This window comes from Ceratotherium simum, chromosome 8, assembly GCF_057802395.1.
Source record: "Ceratotherium simum simum isolate JZ-2026a chromosome 8, ASM5780239v1, whole genome shotgun sequence".
In the NCBI taxonomy this organism is placed as follows: Eukaryota; Metazoa; Chordata; class Mammalia; order Perissodactyla; family Rhinocerotidae; genus Ceratotherium; species Ceratotherium simum.
This window is the reverse complement of record NC_141907.1, coordinates 67,677,511-67,696,404: the sequence shown is the minus strand read 5'-3', so window position 1 is coordinate 67,696,404 and position 18,894 is coordinate 67,677,511. Positions and strand designations below refer to the sequence as shown.

The following is an 18,894-nucleotide window of genomic DNA, read 5'->3' as shown; positions in this document are numbered from 1 at the left end:
TAGTCTATTCATATGTAAAATTACACATAATCAGCTCTCACTTAATAAATGTTAGCTTGATAAAATTAATAATTATAACATTTGAGTAGAAATTACCATTAAAGACCATGGTTAAACTGGTGGCTAAGGAATAATATTCATTATTTGCAAGAACAGAAGCTTCAGGCTGCTAGTATAAGAACCAACAACCGTGTGCTACTTTGAAGGTATTATGAGAATATGAAAATTATAAGATATTAACTTTATTATCATAAATCATTTATAGCAGTCTTAGCTACCATTGATGTTTATTTCAAATGCGTCATATTTTAGTCTACTGCTTACAGAAGTATCTGATGTAATGAAATGGAGTTAAATGTTCATTAGGATTTTTCTGTTCAAATATTATTCCCATTTATTATTTTTTCTAATATAATTAATGGGAATGCATTCTGCAGCAAGATATAGACTCTTGTGAAATCATTTATTGTATATAGTTTGTCACACACTTCCATTCATTTAACAAATAAATATTTACTGAGCATTTACATGACAGTGATTTTGTCTCTTCCTGCTACTTATTGGTTGTGAAGTTTAATCTGTACTTGTGAAAATATTATTGGGCTGCTCACGACCTCATATACAGGTTGCCTTGGATATAATCTTATTTTGTTTTCCTCTTGATCTATAGATCTTTTGGGAACCAGGCTTGAAAGTGAAGGTGATAGCCTCCTGCAGACTCAGGCGTGTCTCTGCTATATTTGCGCAGGGAATGTAGAGAAACTAGTTGCATGTTGGACTAAAGCTCAAGATGGAAGCAACCCTTTGTCTCTTCAGGTTAGTATCTTTGGAATGAAAGGTGCTTCCTTTTTAGTGTTGTCTTTCACCCTCCTTATATTCTAAAAATTGATTTGTTCCAGAAGTTTATCACTTTCACCCTACTTATTTACACATTAGAAGTTTTTGTGTTGGATGATTATGTGTATTTATTGCTATATTTGGAGGGGCAAAGTTTGAGATGATGGGATAGTAACATGGGGTTGCAACTGTTTGTGAGATCATGGTTGTGACTTGGTAGTTTATTGGGGGAAGTAGGTGGCAAGAGCATGAAAACGGGCCTAGGGTTTACCTCTTCTTAATCATGCTCCCCTCTCTGCCTCCAGTGACCCTGTCTGCCTTGGGCAAAGAAAGAAGCAATGTGGGGTAAGGAATGGGAGGCATCCCCAGTACCAGTAGAGAATCTTCATGATTAAGGGAAAATGGAAGTAAGGGGTAAAATGGAATCCCATGTAGCACCAGTACCCGGGCAAGAGAGGAAGTGAAAAAATGTGGGGACTGTTCTCAGGCACTGGGTAACTATATGTTTAGATTTTTGTCCTAAGCATTTAACCAGCAGAGTCTCATGATATTTCAGCCTAATATTTATTTTTCTCTCTAGAAAGAGATTTTGTCAGTAGGGTTGTTGCTTTAAAGATCACTCTATTGAAACTGAAAATCTGGTACAACATCAAGATTTTCATTCTAAGTGTTTCTGAGAGAAAACACACTTGTTTCACACTCCTGGATTTGTGTGCCTATAAAGGGCAGGATATTCTTGTGCTTTATACCTGAAGCATAGCTCCCCATTGTTGAAAGAATTGGTCTTGAAGAGCAACATGAGAAACTGGGTGACATTTGGATGTCACCTCGTAGTAGTACTGTTTTTATAGTACGTATAGATAGTATGATGTGTTCTCTCCTAGTTCCTCCTGTACCTACAGGAACACAGTTTCTCCCTTCAGACCTCTGCGTATCACTTTCAGTTTGGATATATGCCTGTTTTAGCTCACAAGACAAGTATCTGGCAGTTTAAGGATGTTTTGGAGAAGGTAGTAACCTATACCCCATCCATGAGTAAGAGACCTTCCTCCTTACTTTTTCAGTTCCGTAAATGGTGGTCAACTATACCAGACCTTTCTAAGAGAGATGATGATAAGTACTGTACTTCTAATAGGTTTTGGAAATCTTAGTAATTCATTATCTTTTCCAGCTTCCTCTCATACACATCTTGGTATCTTTGTTTCTTTCACTCTTCCCTTCTTTTTCTCATTTAGGATCTGATTGAGAAAGTTGTCATCCTGCGGAAAGCTGTACAACTCACCCAAGCCATGGACACTAATACTGTGGGAGTTCTCTTGGCTGAGAAAATGAGTCAGTACGCCAATTTGTTGGCAGCACAGGGCAGTATTGCTGCAGCCTTGGCTTTTCTTCCGGAAAACACCAACCAGGTAATTAGAATTGATCATTTTTCTTCTTTTAATGTCTAAGTAAAGTGAGTCCAGTAAATAGCACTCAGTATTCAACATAAGCATACTAGTAGGTGGAATGTTTGGGAGCAGTTGAATTTCTATTACCTGCGTGTAGGTGAATGTTATTAACAGTTCTTCAAGGATCATTTACCCAAGCTGTGTCAGAAAGGTAGGATGCTCTTGTAGTGTGATAGGTCCCTTTGTACTGGGGCATAGTATTTGAGGAAAATAAGTGGGAAAAGAACCAACTTTTTGTTTCTTTAGCCAAATGCTGATGCTGTGTATAGGGTTCTTTGTATGAGTCTTCTATGTTGAAAAGCTATAAATGTTAATATTAATGTTAATTGAACAAATGGGGTTCTAATTTTTAAATTCCCCACAAGTGCCACCCCAGATATTAGCAAAGAAATTCATTCTATATGCCACTTCAGTCTGATACCATCTGTGGGTGAGTATATTTTTAAAGTATTCAAGACAGAGGGAACTACATTACATTCCTAATTTAGCATCTTCATTTGGTGTGCAGTAAAACTCAGGCTTTTTCATAATTTTTGTTTCAATTCAATTCAATAAGTAGCTGAACATACAGTGATGAACAAGAATTGTTCTTGTTGAACAATTGTTCTTGATGCACAAGCTTTCTAAATTGTTAATGAGAATATTAGATAGAATAGCAACATAGTCTTTATGTTGACTTTGGCATAGTAGTTTTTTGGGGTTTTTTTGGTTTTTTTCTTTGTGAGGAAGATCAGGCCTGAGCTAACATCCATGCCAATCCTTCTCTTTTATTTGCTGAGGAAGACCGGCCCTGAGCTAACATCTATTGCCAATCCTCCTCCTTTTTTGTTTCCATTTTTTTTCTCCCCAAAGCGCCAGTAGATAGTTGTATGTCATATTGCACATCCTTCTAGTTGCTGTATGTGGGACGCTGCCTCAGCATGGCCGGACAAGCGGTGTGTTGGTGCGCACCCAGGATCCGAACCTGGTCCACAAGTAGCGGAGCACATGCACTTAACAGCTAAGCCACGGGGCCGGCCCCCATAGTAGTTTTATATGACTTTTTACTTAATAGGGTCTCATTATTATATTGAGATATAAGACCCTTTATTTTAAAGATTTTTTATTTATTTATTTTTCCCCCAAAGCCCCAGCAGATAGTTGTCTGTCATAGCTGCACATCCTTCTAGTTGCCGTATGTGGGACGCAGCCCCAGCATGGCCAGAGGAGCGGTGTGTTGGTGCGCACCCGGGATCCGAACCCGGGCCGCCGGCAGCACAGTGCGCGCACTTAACCGCCAAGCCACGCGGCCGGCCCAGACCCTTTATTTTAAGACTAACTTAATCTAAGACCTTTAGATCTTCTAGCCTCAGAGTTAAACTCTATTTCAATACGATTTATAACCACGTACATTTTCTGTACATTAGTCTTCATGCTTTTCTTTGGACTTTTAACGAGCATTCTTTATGCAAAAATCATAATTTTGATGTTACTTCCTCCTGCATATCACAGTAGACACTTAGTGTTTTCTGGGGAATATATCCTGAGACTTTGTGATGTCATTATATAATTCTCCTCCATAAAAGGCAATAAAGTATACCTAAAAAGTTTAAATGACATCTTGAAACCTTTAATGAATTTATGGAAATCTGTACTTTTTAAAGATATTAAAATTCTTGCTGAAATATGTTAACATTGCTTTTTTGTTGTTTGTTATTATCTAGAACACGTATATGGTCAACTCATATGTTTTGTAGATCTGGATAATTGTAGATGTGTATAAGCTACCCTAAGTTTAACATCTTACTCTCTTAATTTATTTCAAACATCTCTTTTTTAAATTAATTTTCGTTTCTTTCTTAGATCACCATTTTCTTCCATTACCATCTTTAGCACTTGATTCTCTTTGGGGACCTTTTTTCCCTACAAAGAAACAAAGTTAGATCTTTTTAACTACTTTTGTGATTTGTGAGAATTAGTTGAGTACAAGAAAACAACAAAAGAGCAGTGATGATAAACCACATTGATCTTACATACTACTCTGTGGCGGGCAGAATTCAAATCTCAGCCTGAGTTACATTACAAGTTACACTATGTATCATGGACCTTTGGTGTCAGTCTTGAGTATTAGAAACCATGATGTCAAAACCTAATGTACCAGGGTCTGTTGTATAATACACAGCATATGGACAAAAATCATATGCGTGATCAAGCTTACTTTAAGAAAATCAACATGCTGTCATATAGTTGGGTGAACTCTAACAATTTGCTTTGTTTTCTCCCATTGCTTCTTATAGCCAAATATTGTGCAGCTTCGTGACAGACTTTGTAGAGCACAAGGAGAGCCTGTACTAGGGCAGGAATCACCTAAAATTCCTTACGAGAGGCAGCAGCTGCCCAAGGGCAGGCCTGGACCAGTTGCTGGCCACACACAGATGCCGAGAGTTCCATCTCAACAATATTATCCCCATGTGAGTGATGTGCTATTCAAATTGGTGGTTTTAGTTTGTTGGGTTAGAGACCTTATCTGCTATGATAAAGCTAGACGACATATTGTTTTAATAGTTACACATTTTATATTCTTGAAAGTGGTTTTTTGGTGGTTGTTTTGTTTTGTTTTGCTGAGGAAGATTAGCCCTGAGCTAACATCTGTGCCAGTCTTCCTTGACTTTATACGTGGGTTGCCACCACAGCATGGCTGGCGAGTGTTGTAGGTCCAGACCTGGGATCCAAACCTGCAAACCCAGGGCCGCCAAAGCGAAACATATTGAAGTTAACCACTACGCCACGGGGCTGGCGCCTTGAAGGTGGTTTTTATGATCTTTTTAAAAATCATTCCTTTGATCTGGTCAAACATTATATTTTAGATATAAATTAACTTAAGCTCTCTAGGGAGATTTCTTCTTATTTTTCCGTCACTCAAACTTCCCTTGCACGTGTACATCTGTTCTTGAAAAGTCTACAGTTTGATTCATCTAACAAGTAAAGTAGCAGGAACAATGTTGTGGGTGATTTGGTTAATTTTTTGAAATATTTTTAGAAAATAGTTTTTCTTTGAGTATTCTTTTCTGACTCATTAGTATAGGTTTGCTTTGTCTTCGGTGTCAGGGTGATAAAGAGTATCCAGAATACAGACTCTTTTTGGACAACTTGGATATTAGAGAAAAGTGAATGACGGAATGTTTATGAAGCTGTCGGTCATGGAGAATGTGAAGATAGTTAGATAATTCTTATTGATTAATTAATTTACTTATTAAGTTAAAATTACCAAGCATTTAGTAGCATAAAATGTAGCCTCTTAATGTCTTTTACTATTTCATGTAGAAAATTATATTTCCAGACCAGCAGATAACCCTCATATTCTTAAATGAGAAGTATATTTTCATAAGTAATAAGTGGTCTTGACTGATAACAAAGTTAACAGGTACTCTGCCCATTTTAAAATAGAACAAATTGCTGATAGAATTGACAGGATCTTTTTTACATTTCGTTCTAGAAAAAGTAAATATGAAATCATGAGAAACTAAAAAAAATCAATTCATGTTCTTTTGTCTATTATACTTTTGATTAGTACTTAATCAGGATAGATTACACTTGAATATAACTGTAAATGTCTAGAGAACTCTCTGTTTTGTTTTTTCATTCGTTTGACAAATATCTGTTGAGAGCCTCCTCTGAGTGCCTATCTTTATTCTACCTATTGAGGATATTGGTAAACAAAACAGATTAAATTCCCCACTCTTGTGGCGATTGTGCCAGACTTGGAAAGTCTGTGACATAGGAGAGCAAATCATATGATGGCTGGGAAAACTGAGAGGTGGAGAGGTCAAGCGACCAGCCAGAGTTTTAAGATATAGAGTTTGAATTTCTCAGCATTGTGTGGCTAGTCGATGGCCAACTTGCAATTAGAACTCCCAAGCACCTTGAGTTCTGCCACGCTGTCTTTCAGGGTACCGAAGTAAGGCACTCTCTACATTGGAGGAAGAGAATATTTACTCTTTATGTCCTTGGGTTTATCTGTCTTTCTGGGGAAACATAAAAATATTGAAAGACTTTTGTTATACTTTGACTTAGCAGTTTCATACTTTAAGAAAAACAAATTCAATCATAAATTAAACAGTAATTTTTCTTGATGAAAGTTTATGAATATGCTGAATAAGGATACTAGCTTTTGGTTTTAGAGGAATATTTGTAGGCAGAAGTAAAGGGATAAAAGGGAGGCCAGATTAGTAGGAGTTCCACTCCCATTTTGACCAGCACATCTTTTCTATTAATTGTTTATATATTGGAGTTTCAACAACAATTTGCTTGACAAAAAAGATTTTGATGGCTTAAAAAAAAACCTCTGGACTGCAGGGTAAGCAGCATGGTGTAATGTAGTGAACACTGGCCTGGGAATCAGGATACTTGGAATCAGTCCTAGCTCCATCACCAATGAGTTGTGTGGACCTCAGCACGATCCTTCATTTCTCTGGGCCTTGGTTTTCTCAATGGTAAAGGGTGGGGATTAGACTGGATCAACTTGAATATTATTCTCTGATTGTATGATTCTCAGCCTCATATGGGACTAATATGATTTTTGTGGCTCTAATGAAATCCAGAAGAGGGAGCTTACGGCAATATGTTTACAGATCAAATAGTAGCATGAATACTATTAATGCTTCAAAATCACTTTTTTATTCAATTACCTTTTTTTTTGGCATGTCTTCTTTCTTTCCCTATTTACAGGACGTGGCTCTTCCCCCTTATTCTTGACACTTGAATGGCATTGTTCTTTGTGCTTTGATTTAGATTTTTATATTGATTTTTCTGCTGCCTCCCTCCACCTGTTTTGTTGTGAATGTGTGTTGTTCTTCTGGAATCCCAGCTACCTGGAAAAGCAACTGCCTGACTAATGTATGCCATCTTTCTGCTCATATTTTTTGCTTTGCATCTGGCTATTAATGCCATTTGGGTTTTTTTTTTTCCCTTCTTTTAACATTTCCATTTTTTATTTTCTGTGATTGTATTTCTTTGTTCAATTCAGGTTAGAATTGCCCCTACTGTCACTACCTGGAGTAACAAAACTCCTACTGCCCTTCCCAGCCATCCACCTGCAGCCTCTCCCTGTGACACACAGGTATATCCTTCATTATTCCTCTTTGAGCAGAATTCCGCTCACTTAAATACATATAGTTATATAATCTCTGCCCCCTTTTCTCAAGTTCCCCTCCCCCCATCTGTCTGCCTGCTTGCATTTTAATACTTTTAGGATCCAAGAAGCAGTTTTTAGCACAATTTATTTTCTTATCCCTCTCTCCTTCTTTTGCACTGCTAAATTGACTTGAGCTAGAAAAACATCAACCAAGGTTCCAACAGTGGTTTAAGTCTGGTTTCACTGAAGATTTTTTTCTTTTTCTTTTTTTTTTTTTTGAGCACTGCAGAAATTGAAGAGAAGCTAAAGTTCCCTTGTGGCATTTATTCTTATATTTCCAAGTGTGGATTAGTGGCTGGAATTTAGTAGAGATGGAAAATCCTGGTGGCATATTATAAATATCATTGACACCATTTTATGAGGCTATTAGCATCTGTTGCCATTCATTGCAGTTATTACTTTGGACCTGTCTGATCTTTAAATCACTCAGAATGTCTTGCTCAGAAAATGTGTTCTGAAGAAGATAGAATGTAGAAAATGCAATATTTCTTATGCAATAAAATTAAAAAAAAAAACAATTCCATTTCAGAGATTATAAATCTATCTGGTAAGATTCTTGGTTCTAAATGTAATCCTCCTTTTTACTGTATTCTCATTTCCCAGGGAGAAAATCCTCCACCTCCAGGTTTCATAATGCATGGAAATGTTAATCCAAATGCTGCTGTACCTCAGCTTCCCACGTCTCCAGGTCATATGCACACCCAGATACCACCTTATCCACAGCCACAGCGTAAGTAGCGTGACCCTGAAGTCCTTCCACATAGGCATGTCTTCTCTAATGTAGTAAGCGTTTACTTTGAAGCTCCAAAGCCATGATGAAATTAATTTTGACAAGTAAGGAAAGAACCATTCTGTGTAGGAGTGGAGTCCTTGCTATAGAGAAACATGGTTTCCCTAGGAAGCATCCTGAATCAACATGCTAGGAAACAGTTCCTGTGTCAGTCCATTCAGAATTGTTGGCTCCTGTTCCTGAGCCTTTACTAAGACCTATTAAACAGAGTCAGTTTTCCCATGATTTTGGTATAAAAAAATAGAATTTTAGAAATTATTTGGTACATATTCTTTTCCTTCAGTCAAGATGAGACAAATCATTTTTGGGAAAATGGTTCCAAGGGACATTTGTTGATGTTGTTTTCCATTTATTTTATTTTTTTAAGAAATAGACTTTATTTTTTAGAACAGTTTTAGGTTCACAGCAAAATTGAGTGGAAAGTACAGAAAGTTCCAGTAGCCCGCCTGCCCCCATGCACAACCTTGCCCACTTTCAACATCCTGCATCCCAGTGGTACATTTGTTAGAGTCAGTGAGCCTGCATTGACACATCATTATCACCCAAAGTCCATAGTTTACTTTAGGGTTCACTTTTGATGTTGTACATTCTATGAATTTTGACAAATGTATAACAATGACGTGTATCTACCAGTGGCTTTTGATTTTTTAGAAAATATTTACACTTGGAAAGTAAAATATCACCATTATTTTAAAATTTAAATGAAGAGCAAAAAAATAAAAATCTCAAAGGGGAAAATTATATGACTAAATAACTATTACAAAAACAAGAGGCTATTACCTAGTAAAAACTAATCTGAATGAGCATGTTCCATTCTAAAATGGATGTTCTTACTTAACGTGAATACAAATTTGATACAACTTTTCACTGAAGTGCTCAACGTGAAAGTGCAATCTTCAGAATAGAACAAGTACAGTTCTACTAGGTTCACTCCATAGAGGTTCATACCTACCCCTGGTCATGCACAATGTGCTAATATTAAGATCTCTAATCTGGATTCAGGTTTTTGCATTAAAACATTAGTTGGCTGCCTGATTGCTTACTAACCAACTATGTACACTATGTAAAATATTATATAGTAATTGTTTTGTCAGGTAGCATAGAGAGTTGACTGTTAATCTGGAACTGCACTCAAACTCAGAATTTGAGTAGCTGATGATTTTACTAGATGTTGGAGAAGATAATTTGATTCATAACAGTAGTACTCACCCTACGGTGGGGGAGATCTTAAGCTGCCTAAAGATCTTGACCTTTAGCCTTTACTGTAAAGGGGAGTGCAGTGGATGTGTAATTCCTGCATGGTTCCATCTGGTGGCAGGTAGGTGTCACTGCAGTCTTTTCACAGGAGCAAGAAGTCTCAGAAAAGGGTCAGGCTTGCAGTACTTGGGTCTGATGAGTCAAAGATTTTCATAGCCAGCAGCAATCTGGAGATGGCAGGTTTCAAATGTTGGATCCAATGACTTTTAGTACATTTAGGGCATCTGAGCTGTCAAAAGCATAACATAAGTGTTACTGTTTGGTTGTAACTTATTGTTATAAGAAGAATGATGAAAATAATTTCCATAGAATGAGATAACTTTGGTTTTCTGTTACTGTCTGAATAAACTTGTGACTAATTAAAATTTCTGTTTCTTCTCCTTGGTGTAGCTTATCAACCAGCCCAGCCGTATTCCTTCGGAACAGGGGGGTCAGCAATGTATCGACCTCAGCAGCCTGTTGCTCCTTCTGCTTCCAACGCTTACCCTAACACCCCTTACATACCTTCTGCTTCTTCCTATTCTGGGCAGTCTCAGCTGTACACAGCACAGCACCAGGTCTCTCCACCTCCCTCCAGCCCTGCTGCTTCTTTCCCTCCTCCCTCTTCCTCTGGAGCATCCTTCCAGCATGGCGGACCAGGAGCTCCACCATCATCTACAGCTTATGCACTGCCTCCTGGAACAACAGGTATACTGCCTGCTGCCAGTGAGCTGCCTGCGTCCCAAAGAACAGGTCTGCGCTTGAAAGAGATTTGGTTTGGCTCCCTCCTTTATTTTTCATGAACACATGGGTGGATAGAGGGGAATTATTTCCAGGTGTTTGTAAACTGGGTAATGTGAGGTGTTGATTGAGCTTTTATAACAAATTCTAAAACTATTTCTAAAAGGGTGATTCTCCCATAATGAACTTTAACTGCTGAATAAGGAAAGCTTTAGAGCGTCAAAAGGGTAAGAGTTTATAATCTGCCAATGAACTTAGAATAAGTGGTGAGAAATTAATTAGCAAGGTAAGTGGTGTTTGGAACCAGATTTAATTGACACTTTTTTTACTAGAGCTAAACTATGCTCTATGTTGTTACTGAGAAGTTTTCACTTTTTACAATTGTGCCTTAAACTCATTCATGGAGATTAAACTGTACAGGGTCTTAATGAGGTTGTACAAATTTTATAATTATGTTTATTTGTAAAACTTAATAGGGATCTCAGTATGCTTATCTAAAGGAAAAAAGTGAGAGAGAGCAGAAAGTCAGTGTACAGTAGTGCAGTGATTCTCCATTTAGGGTAATACCACCCTCTCAAACATTTTGGAAATTTCTAGTTTTTTTGTTGTTTTTTGTTTTTTGTCAAGTGGTATAGTTACGCCTGAAATTTTCTAATTAAAATCCTAATTTTAGGGCCAGCCCTGTGGTGTAGCAGTTAAGTGCACGCACTCTGCTGCTGGCGGCCCGGGTTCAGATCCCGGGTGCACAGCGACACACCGCTTGTCAGGCCATGCTGTGGCAGCGTCCCATATAAAGTGGAGGAAGATGGGCACGGATGTTAGCTCAGGGCCAGTCTTCCTCAACAACAAAATAAAAGAGGAGGATTGGCATGGATGTTAGCTCAGGGCTGATCTTCCTCATACAAACACATACAAACACACAATAAATAAATTTAAAATCCTAATTTTAAATTATTTTTATAGTGAAATACACGTTTTATAAATTCTTTTCCTCTCTCATGTTAGACCATTGGAGCATTATACTAATTTTTTATTGGTAGTTTATGTTATCTGATTTTCATTTTGGGATCGTAAGGGTCCTCAAAAGGATGCGTTATGAAAAGGGATCAGTGAATCAGGGTTAAGAACCACTAGCATAGTGGTTAAGACAGGCTTTGGAATTAGACTTCTTGGGTTTGTATCCCAGCTTCACTACTTTATAGTTATGTGACCTTGAGTTGAGTAAGTTACTTAACATCTTTAAGCCTCAGTTTCCTCAGAATAATAGTAGTACCTACTCATAAGCTTATGAAAATGATTGAATGCATTAATACTTTAAAAGTATTTAGGGACAGTGACTGCAAAGTTAGCTGTGATTACATAAAATCTCACTCAGAATTAGAGCTCTGTGCCTTTAGGTGTTTGAACATAGTTTCCCTGTCAGATTATAACTGATGGTTTTGAACTAGAGGGGCAAAAGGCGAGTGAGTCTTGCTTTGCTCCTAATACTGAAGGTGCTTCTGGGGATTCCAGTATATATCTTTCTCCTTTTATGTGCTAAGCAGTAGCTTTAATTACTGAAAACACTTGTCATAAAATAGGATCTATTGAAAGTATTCCTTTCTAATAAAGTCTTATGCATCCAGAATTATACACGTATGTCCTCCTCTCTTTGATATATAATATTAAAGCACAAAGTATCAAAAATCACACACATAGACACAATATGTTTCACCCTTTAGTGCACAGATAAAATTTCTATAATTTTCAATACATATACTTCAGTAGGTTGATATTCTTAGAGAGGAGTGCTAATTCAGTTGTTCAAAAAAGAGTTCAAAAAATTACCTTTTAGGGCCGGCCCCGTGGCTTAGCGGTTAAGTGCGCGCGCTCTGATGCTGGCGGCCCGGGTTCGGATCCCGGGAGCGCCCCGAGGCACCACTTCTCCGTCCAACGCGAGGCCGAGTCCCACGTACAGCAACTAGAAGGATGTGAACCTATGACGTACAACTATCTACTGGGGCTTTGGGGGGAAAAACTGAATAAATAAAATCTTTAAAAAAAAAAAAAAATTACCTTTTAAAACCTGAATCAAGGGGCCAGCCCGGTGGCGCAGTGGTTAAGTGCACGCGCTCCGCTTCGGTGGCCCGGGATTAGCGGGTTCGGATCCCGGGTGCGCACCGACGCACCACTTGTCAAGCCATGCTGTGGCGGCGTCCCATATAAAGTAGAGAAAGATGGGCTCGGATGTTAGGCAAGTCTTCCTCAGCAAAAAAGAGGAGGGTTGGCACCGGATGGTAGCTCAGGACTGATCTTCCTCACAAAAAAAAATAATGAAAAAAAATAAAACTTGAGTGAAGACAGTATCTGAATAGTTGGGTAATAGAGTTCTTGAGTGAGAGATGGGTTCAAAGCCCCCCTTAAAAAGTGGTGCAGGGAATCGAGGAAGTGAATTTCATTTATTGAACATACATTGGACGTGTTCCAGCACTTGCCATATATTTTCTTATTTAATTCTCACAACCGTGAGAAATAGGAATAATTATTTTTTTAAAAAATTGACTGAGGAAACTTGCGTTTTCTAGGAGTTTTATAACGTTGTCATGCTTGCACAGTCATAGTCTCCAAGTTGAGATACAAACCCAAGTCTCTCAGTCTTCAAAGCCCATGTTCGTCCTTCTGTACCAGATAGTTTAGTCCTGATGTGATAGAAATAGCTATCAGTGTTGGAATTACAAAAATCATTTAGCAACACTATTTTAGGGACTGGTTACTTCATCATCTAAGTTAAATATTTGCATGGGTATTTTCTTCTCCCTAAGTAAAAGTGCATTTGGCCATGAGATAACGTCTTTGACTATATACAAAGTCAGAATGTTGTAACCTGGCTGAGAAACAGAGTGACTAATAGGAAGAAGAAGCCAAACAAACATTTTTCAATATTCAGCATGCACTAAGCTAGCTGCTTTGTTACCTCTTGCATGTTAATAGTCCCCTGCACTTTAATTAACAGTTACAGCTTTACATATTTTATTTTTTGATTTCCTAAAAATTTTGCTTAGGTTATACACATAATTGTGGCTGGAAATTTTATCTTTGTTCTAATGTGTCTTAGATCATATGGTTCTCTGTAGGACTTGGAAATTCCGCTTGTCCAGCGTATAATTCTTGACAGACACTAGGATTTTTAAGCCTTCTAGCTGTTAGTGAACCGCAAAATTATGTGCCCATGGCTTAGAGAAACTAATGTTGCAATCATCAAAACATTCAGTAAAGTCTTAATGAGTACCTGTTCAGTCTATATCAGAATTATTCCAGGCAGAAGTAGGAGGCAGAAAAGGACAGTACATTTCTGATGATCAGCACATAGCTTTGCTGTAAGTTTGCACATAAAATTTGCATTTGGGCCAAATTTTGGAAAGCCTTAAATGCCAGGGTAAGAAGTTTATACTTCATACAGTAAGAAGAGAAATTCTCATGAAGGAGTTTGAACTGCTGAGAGGCATCGTCAGAGTGGTACCTGCAGGAGGTTAATCTGGACGTTCTACCAAATAGACTGTGGGCAGCATGGCGCAACCAGAGGCAAGGCAAACAGGCCCTTGCCCAGTTCTTGAGATAAAGTGGGAACAGCCTGAGTTACGATAGTGCCGTGTTGTTTCAGTGGTGGCAGCACAGAAAGCAGGAGGTTTGTTTGCCCTGTTTTACTGTCTGGGATAAGTAGGATACTGCCTGTCACTTTTTGTTTTTTTTTTTGGTCTGTCGTTTAATGGGTGCTTATTACTAAGGGAGAGCCCTTTCAAATAATGAAGGCCCTAGAATTTTACTCAAAAAGATTGTTTTCTGATAAAACGAACTTCAAGCTATCCTGAAGCTCTCTTTGAGTGAACATTGATTTTGTTAAACAATGGAAAATTTGATTTAGGTAGATAGTCTTGTGCTTCTTCACATAGAAGAGTCTTGAAGGGGCATAATATTGCATATTTTCGGGCCGGCCCCGTGGCTTAGCGGTTAAGTGCATGCCCTCGGCTACTGGTGGCCCGGGTTCGGATCCCGGGCGCGCATTGACGCACTGCTTCTCCGGCCATGCTGAGGCCACGTCCCACATACAGCAACTAGAAGGATGTGCAACTATGACATACAACTATCTACTGGGGCTTTGGAGAAAAAAAAAGGAGGATTGGCAATAGATGTTAGCTCAGAGCCGGTCTTCCTCAGCAAAAAGAGGAGCATTAGCACAGATGTTAGCTCAGGGCTGATCTTCCTCACACACACAAAAAATATTGCATATTTTCATGAAACAGTGTTGTGAAAAAAATTTTTTGAATTTTCATAAACATTCTTCTGGTCAAATTATAAGTACCTGGTTTTAACCTTTTAACTAAAGGAAAGGAGCATGATAGCTTTCCTTCCTTTTCTTCGGAAAATTCTGTTTTATCTCATGTCATTGGAAAATGACCTCAAGGATTCATGTCTTTCTAAATTTTAATTTTTAATTTTGTGACCCTTTTTTTCCCAATGTGACATGCTAGGCCTATGGGGGAAAGGAGAGGTATATATGGTTGACAAGGATGCTCTATTCTCTCCATCTCAAATTATCTTCTAACCAAAATCTCCATACCATCGGCACTAATATTTTTCTGTGAATCCACTGAAAAGTGTCTTAGCCAGTGCATACATCCTATCATTATGCTCCTGCAAGAATACCTACGAAGGTTCCCAGTGAGAAGTGGGATTCGAGTAAGGATGGTATACAGCTCCACTCTTGCATATGAGACCAAGCAGTTCCCTCTCCTTCCCCAAAGACCCTGTGGAGAACTAATCCCAACACTAAGGTGGATAAGGGTCTCCAGTATGTAGTGACATACCATATTCAGTTTTTAAATTAATTTTCCTTTGATTTTTATTAATTTTTCACTGTAGGATTTTGAAAGACTCCAAATAGCATAAAGAATAAATTTAAAATTATCTGTAATTATGACACCCAAATATAACCACTAATAATTTAGGTTTATTTATTCACTTCATACATGTATATACATACATATATGTATTTTTGTATGTATGCTTGTATTAAAAGAACTTTTTAATGTGGTAAAATATACATAATATAAAATTTACCATTTTAACCATTTTTAAGTGTATACTTAAACCTTTATTTATTTGTTTATTTTCCCCCAAAGCCCCAGTAGATAGTTGTATGTCATAGCTGCACATCCTTCTAGTTGCTGTATGTGGGATACGGCCTCAGCATGGCCAGAGAAGCAGTGCGTCGGTGTGCGCCCGGGATCCAAACCCGGGCCGCCAGCAGCGGAGCACGCGCACTTGACCGCTAAGCCACGGGGCTGGCCCTAAGTGTATACTTAAACCTTAAGTACATTCACATTGTTGTACAACCATCATCAGTATCTATCTCCAGAACTTTTTCATCATCCCAAAGTGAAATTATGTACCCTTTAAATCACTCCCCATTCCTCCCAATCCTAGGTAACCACTATTCTACCTTCTGTCTATATATATTTGACTATTCTAGGTACCTAATAGAAGTAGAATCATACAATATTTGTCCTTTTGTGACTGGCTTATTTCAGTGTCTTCAAGATTCATCCATGATGTAGCATGTATCAGAATTTCTTTCCTTTTTAAGGCTGAAAAATATTCCACTATATATATGTGTGTGTGTATACCACATTTTGTTTATCCATTCGTCTGCACATGGACATTTTGGCTATTGTGAATAATGCTGCTATGAACACAGGTATACAAATATCTGTTCGAGTCCTTGCTTTCAGTTCTTTTGGGTATAAACCAGAAGTGGAATTGCTGGATTAAATAGTAATTCAATGTTTAATTTTTTGAAGAGCCACCATACTGTTTTCCACAGTGGCTACACCATTTTACATTCTCACCAGCAGTGCACAAGGGTTCCAGTTTCTCCACATCCACACCAACACTTGTTTTCCGTTTTTTTGATTCTAGCCATTCTAATGGATGTGAAGTGGTATCTCGTTGTGTGCATGCATTTTTAAAGAATTGAGATCATAATGCACACACATAATTTTACATCTTACTTTTTTTCTTAATATTATGCCATGAGCCATTTTTCCATGCCCTTTAAAGTCATGTCATGTTTTAAAAAGAGTAAAGAGTTTCATCGCCATTTTATAGTTTTTTGAAACAGTAAAAAAGATAATCTCCTCTTTACAGTTTTATGAAAGAATTATGTCCAAGATTAAACTATGCTGTGTTGATTTTTTTTAAATGTTGAACGAGAGTATCATTTTGCACTTCTCTAATGAACCTCCATAATACTGTCTCTTGTAGATATTCATGTTCTTTATGAATATCTTGCTTTACCTAATGTTGCTATTAAAGTATATCTCTATAAAGTAGAGGTCAATTTAATTGTGTTTTTAAAAAGTCATATTTCAACAGTCAATTTAAAGACAAATGCAAAAAGGTTGAAAGACATTAGAATTACAGCTGAAACAAAACTGCATTAAATTAAGAAGGGATTTGAACAAGGGTTATCTGGGCTGAAATAAAACAAATGGCTGAATACATTGCATGGTTGAAGTTAGCAGGAGTCAGTTAGGCATATATTTTGGGGAGAACTTTGATTATTGTACAACTGTTACTTTCTCTTCAGCAGACACCCCCACCCTCAAGTTATGCAGGCTAGCCAACTGGCTCTGTGTTCCTGTTGAGAATCTTTTGTTTCTGATTAGATGCAGTTTCACTCTGCAACTTTGAATTTGATTTGATTTCATTATAACTTTGGTGTCATCTTACTAAAGGGTGGTATGAAGTTGCTCCGCAAAATTTTTTGTGTTGCTAATAGTTTGTGAAATCAGGATACCCTCTTAGGCTTTAATACCCAGGGCTTAAGTCACTCCCATGAGGCTAGAGGAAAAACTGTCCTCATCTTCTGCTCCTGCCTCTCATGGGGCAGGGGAGGAGGGCATGTTGTTGAGACCACTCCTTGAAAAAAAAGGGTCAAGGCCAAGGTATTTCCACTGCTTTTAGGTTTGTAATATATCGGCCCCCTCAGCCCAGAAGGTGAATTCTGGTGCTGAAGAATTCATCAGTAGTTGCAAATCAGGTCAATCCTCTGTCATAACGCACACACAATGACTCCCAGGGTTTTATTAACTATAGTCCTATGAGGGCATATCTTACATGGGGAGTTAGGTTGTAAAGTCATCATTTAAGGCAAAAATAGGAAATCACTTATAGTCAATTATCCTTGATCATTCCTTTCTTCAGTTAAGCCCTCGATGAAGAAGTTGGCTTGTGTTTAGGAGCTATATTGTGTGAAAAACATCTATCCATGAACTCCACACAGTGAGATTTCAAGCTGTGGGATTACCTCTCCCACCTTGTACTTTCTCTGGGGTATGTGCTTCTTGAGTAGAGCTCAAATTGAATTGAACTCACTAATTAACTGCTATATTCTTTTGGTTTATCTCTCCCCAAGTGAAGAGAGTTGGGTTTCTGTAAGTTATATGTACCTCCACTGCATGCTTTTGATTTGAGGTTGGGCCGGGCCTGACCCTGAATATCTGACAATTTTGGAATTGCTGTGTTAGTTTTCTGCTTTCTTTCCTCTTGCCCACTGCCAGAAACTTCAGTTCTTTCAAGAGAAATAGTGATTTCTGGAGTACTTGTGCTGAACAGTCTACAGATCTGTTTATTCTTACAGAAAAGACTATGTGAGATGGTTACATATTTATTAAGCCTGTTCTCATTTGTACTAGTATTCATGGTGTGACCCCAGAAATTACAGTTTGTCCAGAATGCAGACCCTTGGGGCCTCCCAAATCCAGCAATAAAGTGGCACCACCTTGTTAAGATTTCCTGACATGCTTATCTTTAACACGTGCAGTGCTGAAGTCTGCAGGACAGTGTAGAAATCCTCCCATTTCTCTTTAAATCCCTACTACTTAAAGAGGGTTTTGACCAGCAGCATTGGCATGACCTGGGAGCTAGCTGGAACGATAGAACCTCAGGCCCTAGACTATACCTAGTGAACTGAAATCTGCATTTTATCAAGATCCTCAGGTGATGTGGATTCACAGCTTTAAATAATAGTAAAATGGACACGTTAGTTATAGTATGTTAGGAAGTGCTCTCCCTTCAGTGGTATTACTGAGGTTCATTGATCAATAGTAGAAAAAGAATCCATGCAAACAGGGAAATGTTATTTTAAATAGGAAGAAATAAAATTTTCTCTTCAGAGACAGCTAGCTTAGAGAGAAAAGTGATGTTTAAGAGCTTATTGCATCTGACACAACTTAAATAAATTTGCTTTACCCAAAAAGTGATTGTGGTCTTAATTAGGTAGAAGACATTTCATGTGACTCGATTTAAAAGTGCATTTTATTCCCTTTTATAAAATTAGTTCATTCTTTCTGGGGGTTGATGGATGAAGAAGAAACAATTACAAAATTAGAAGTAGAGTTTAGAATGTCTTTGTTAATACTGTTTAAGTGACTTTTACATTTTGTCTACAGAAAATCAGACTATGCAAGACCAGGCACCTATATTGGAAGGTGAATTGGTTATAAAATATATACTTTTGGAAATCTTTGGATCATTGAATACAATTAATGAATGAAGATTCACAATAATGCATGTGATCTTTAAAGCTGATGATAATCCTAAATCTGATCAGTATCATTTTTTAATTTGAC

The 18,894-nt window shown here is 37.8% G+C and overlaps 1 protein-coding gene across 9 annotated transcripts in view; it reads left to right on the top strand.

The window, feature by feature from the left end:
* Positions 1-18,894, top strand: part of SEC31A (SEC31 homolog A, COPII component) — a 70,514-nt gene that overhangs the window by 39,169 nt on the left and 12,451 nt on the right. For 3 of the 9 annotated variants that reach the window (XM_087434506.1, XM_087434502.1, XM_087434503.1), the window contains 6 exons: positions 671-816; positions 2,073-2,246; positions 4,562-4,735; positions 8,062-8,188; positions 9,896-10,237; positions 18,715-18,753. In XM_087434506.1, the coding sequence (XP_087290632.1) occupies positions 671-816; positions 2,073-2,246; positions 4,562-4,735; positions 8,062-8,188; positions 9,896-10,237; positions 18,715-18,753 (1,002 nt within the window). Of the gene's footprint in view, positions 1-670; positions 817-2,072; positions 2,247-4,561; positions 4,736-7,290; positions 7,384-8,061; positions 8,189-9,895; positions 10,238-18,714; positions 18,754-18,894 lie in introns of all 9 variants that reach the window. The other 6 variants (XM_087434509.1, XM_087434507.1, XM_087434508.1 and 3 more) reach the window with 4 other exon arrangements.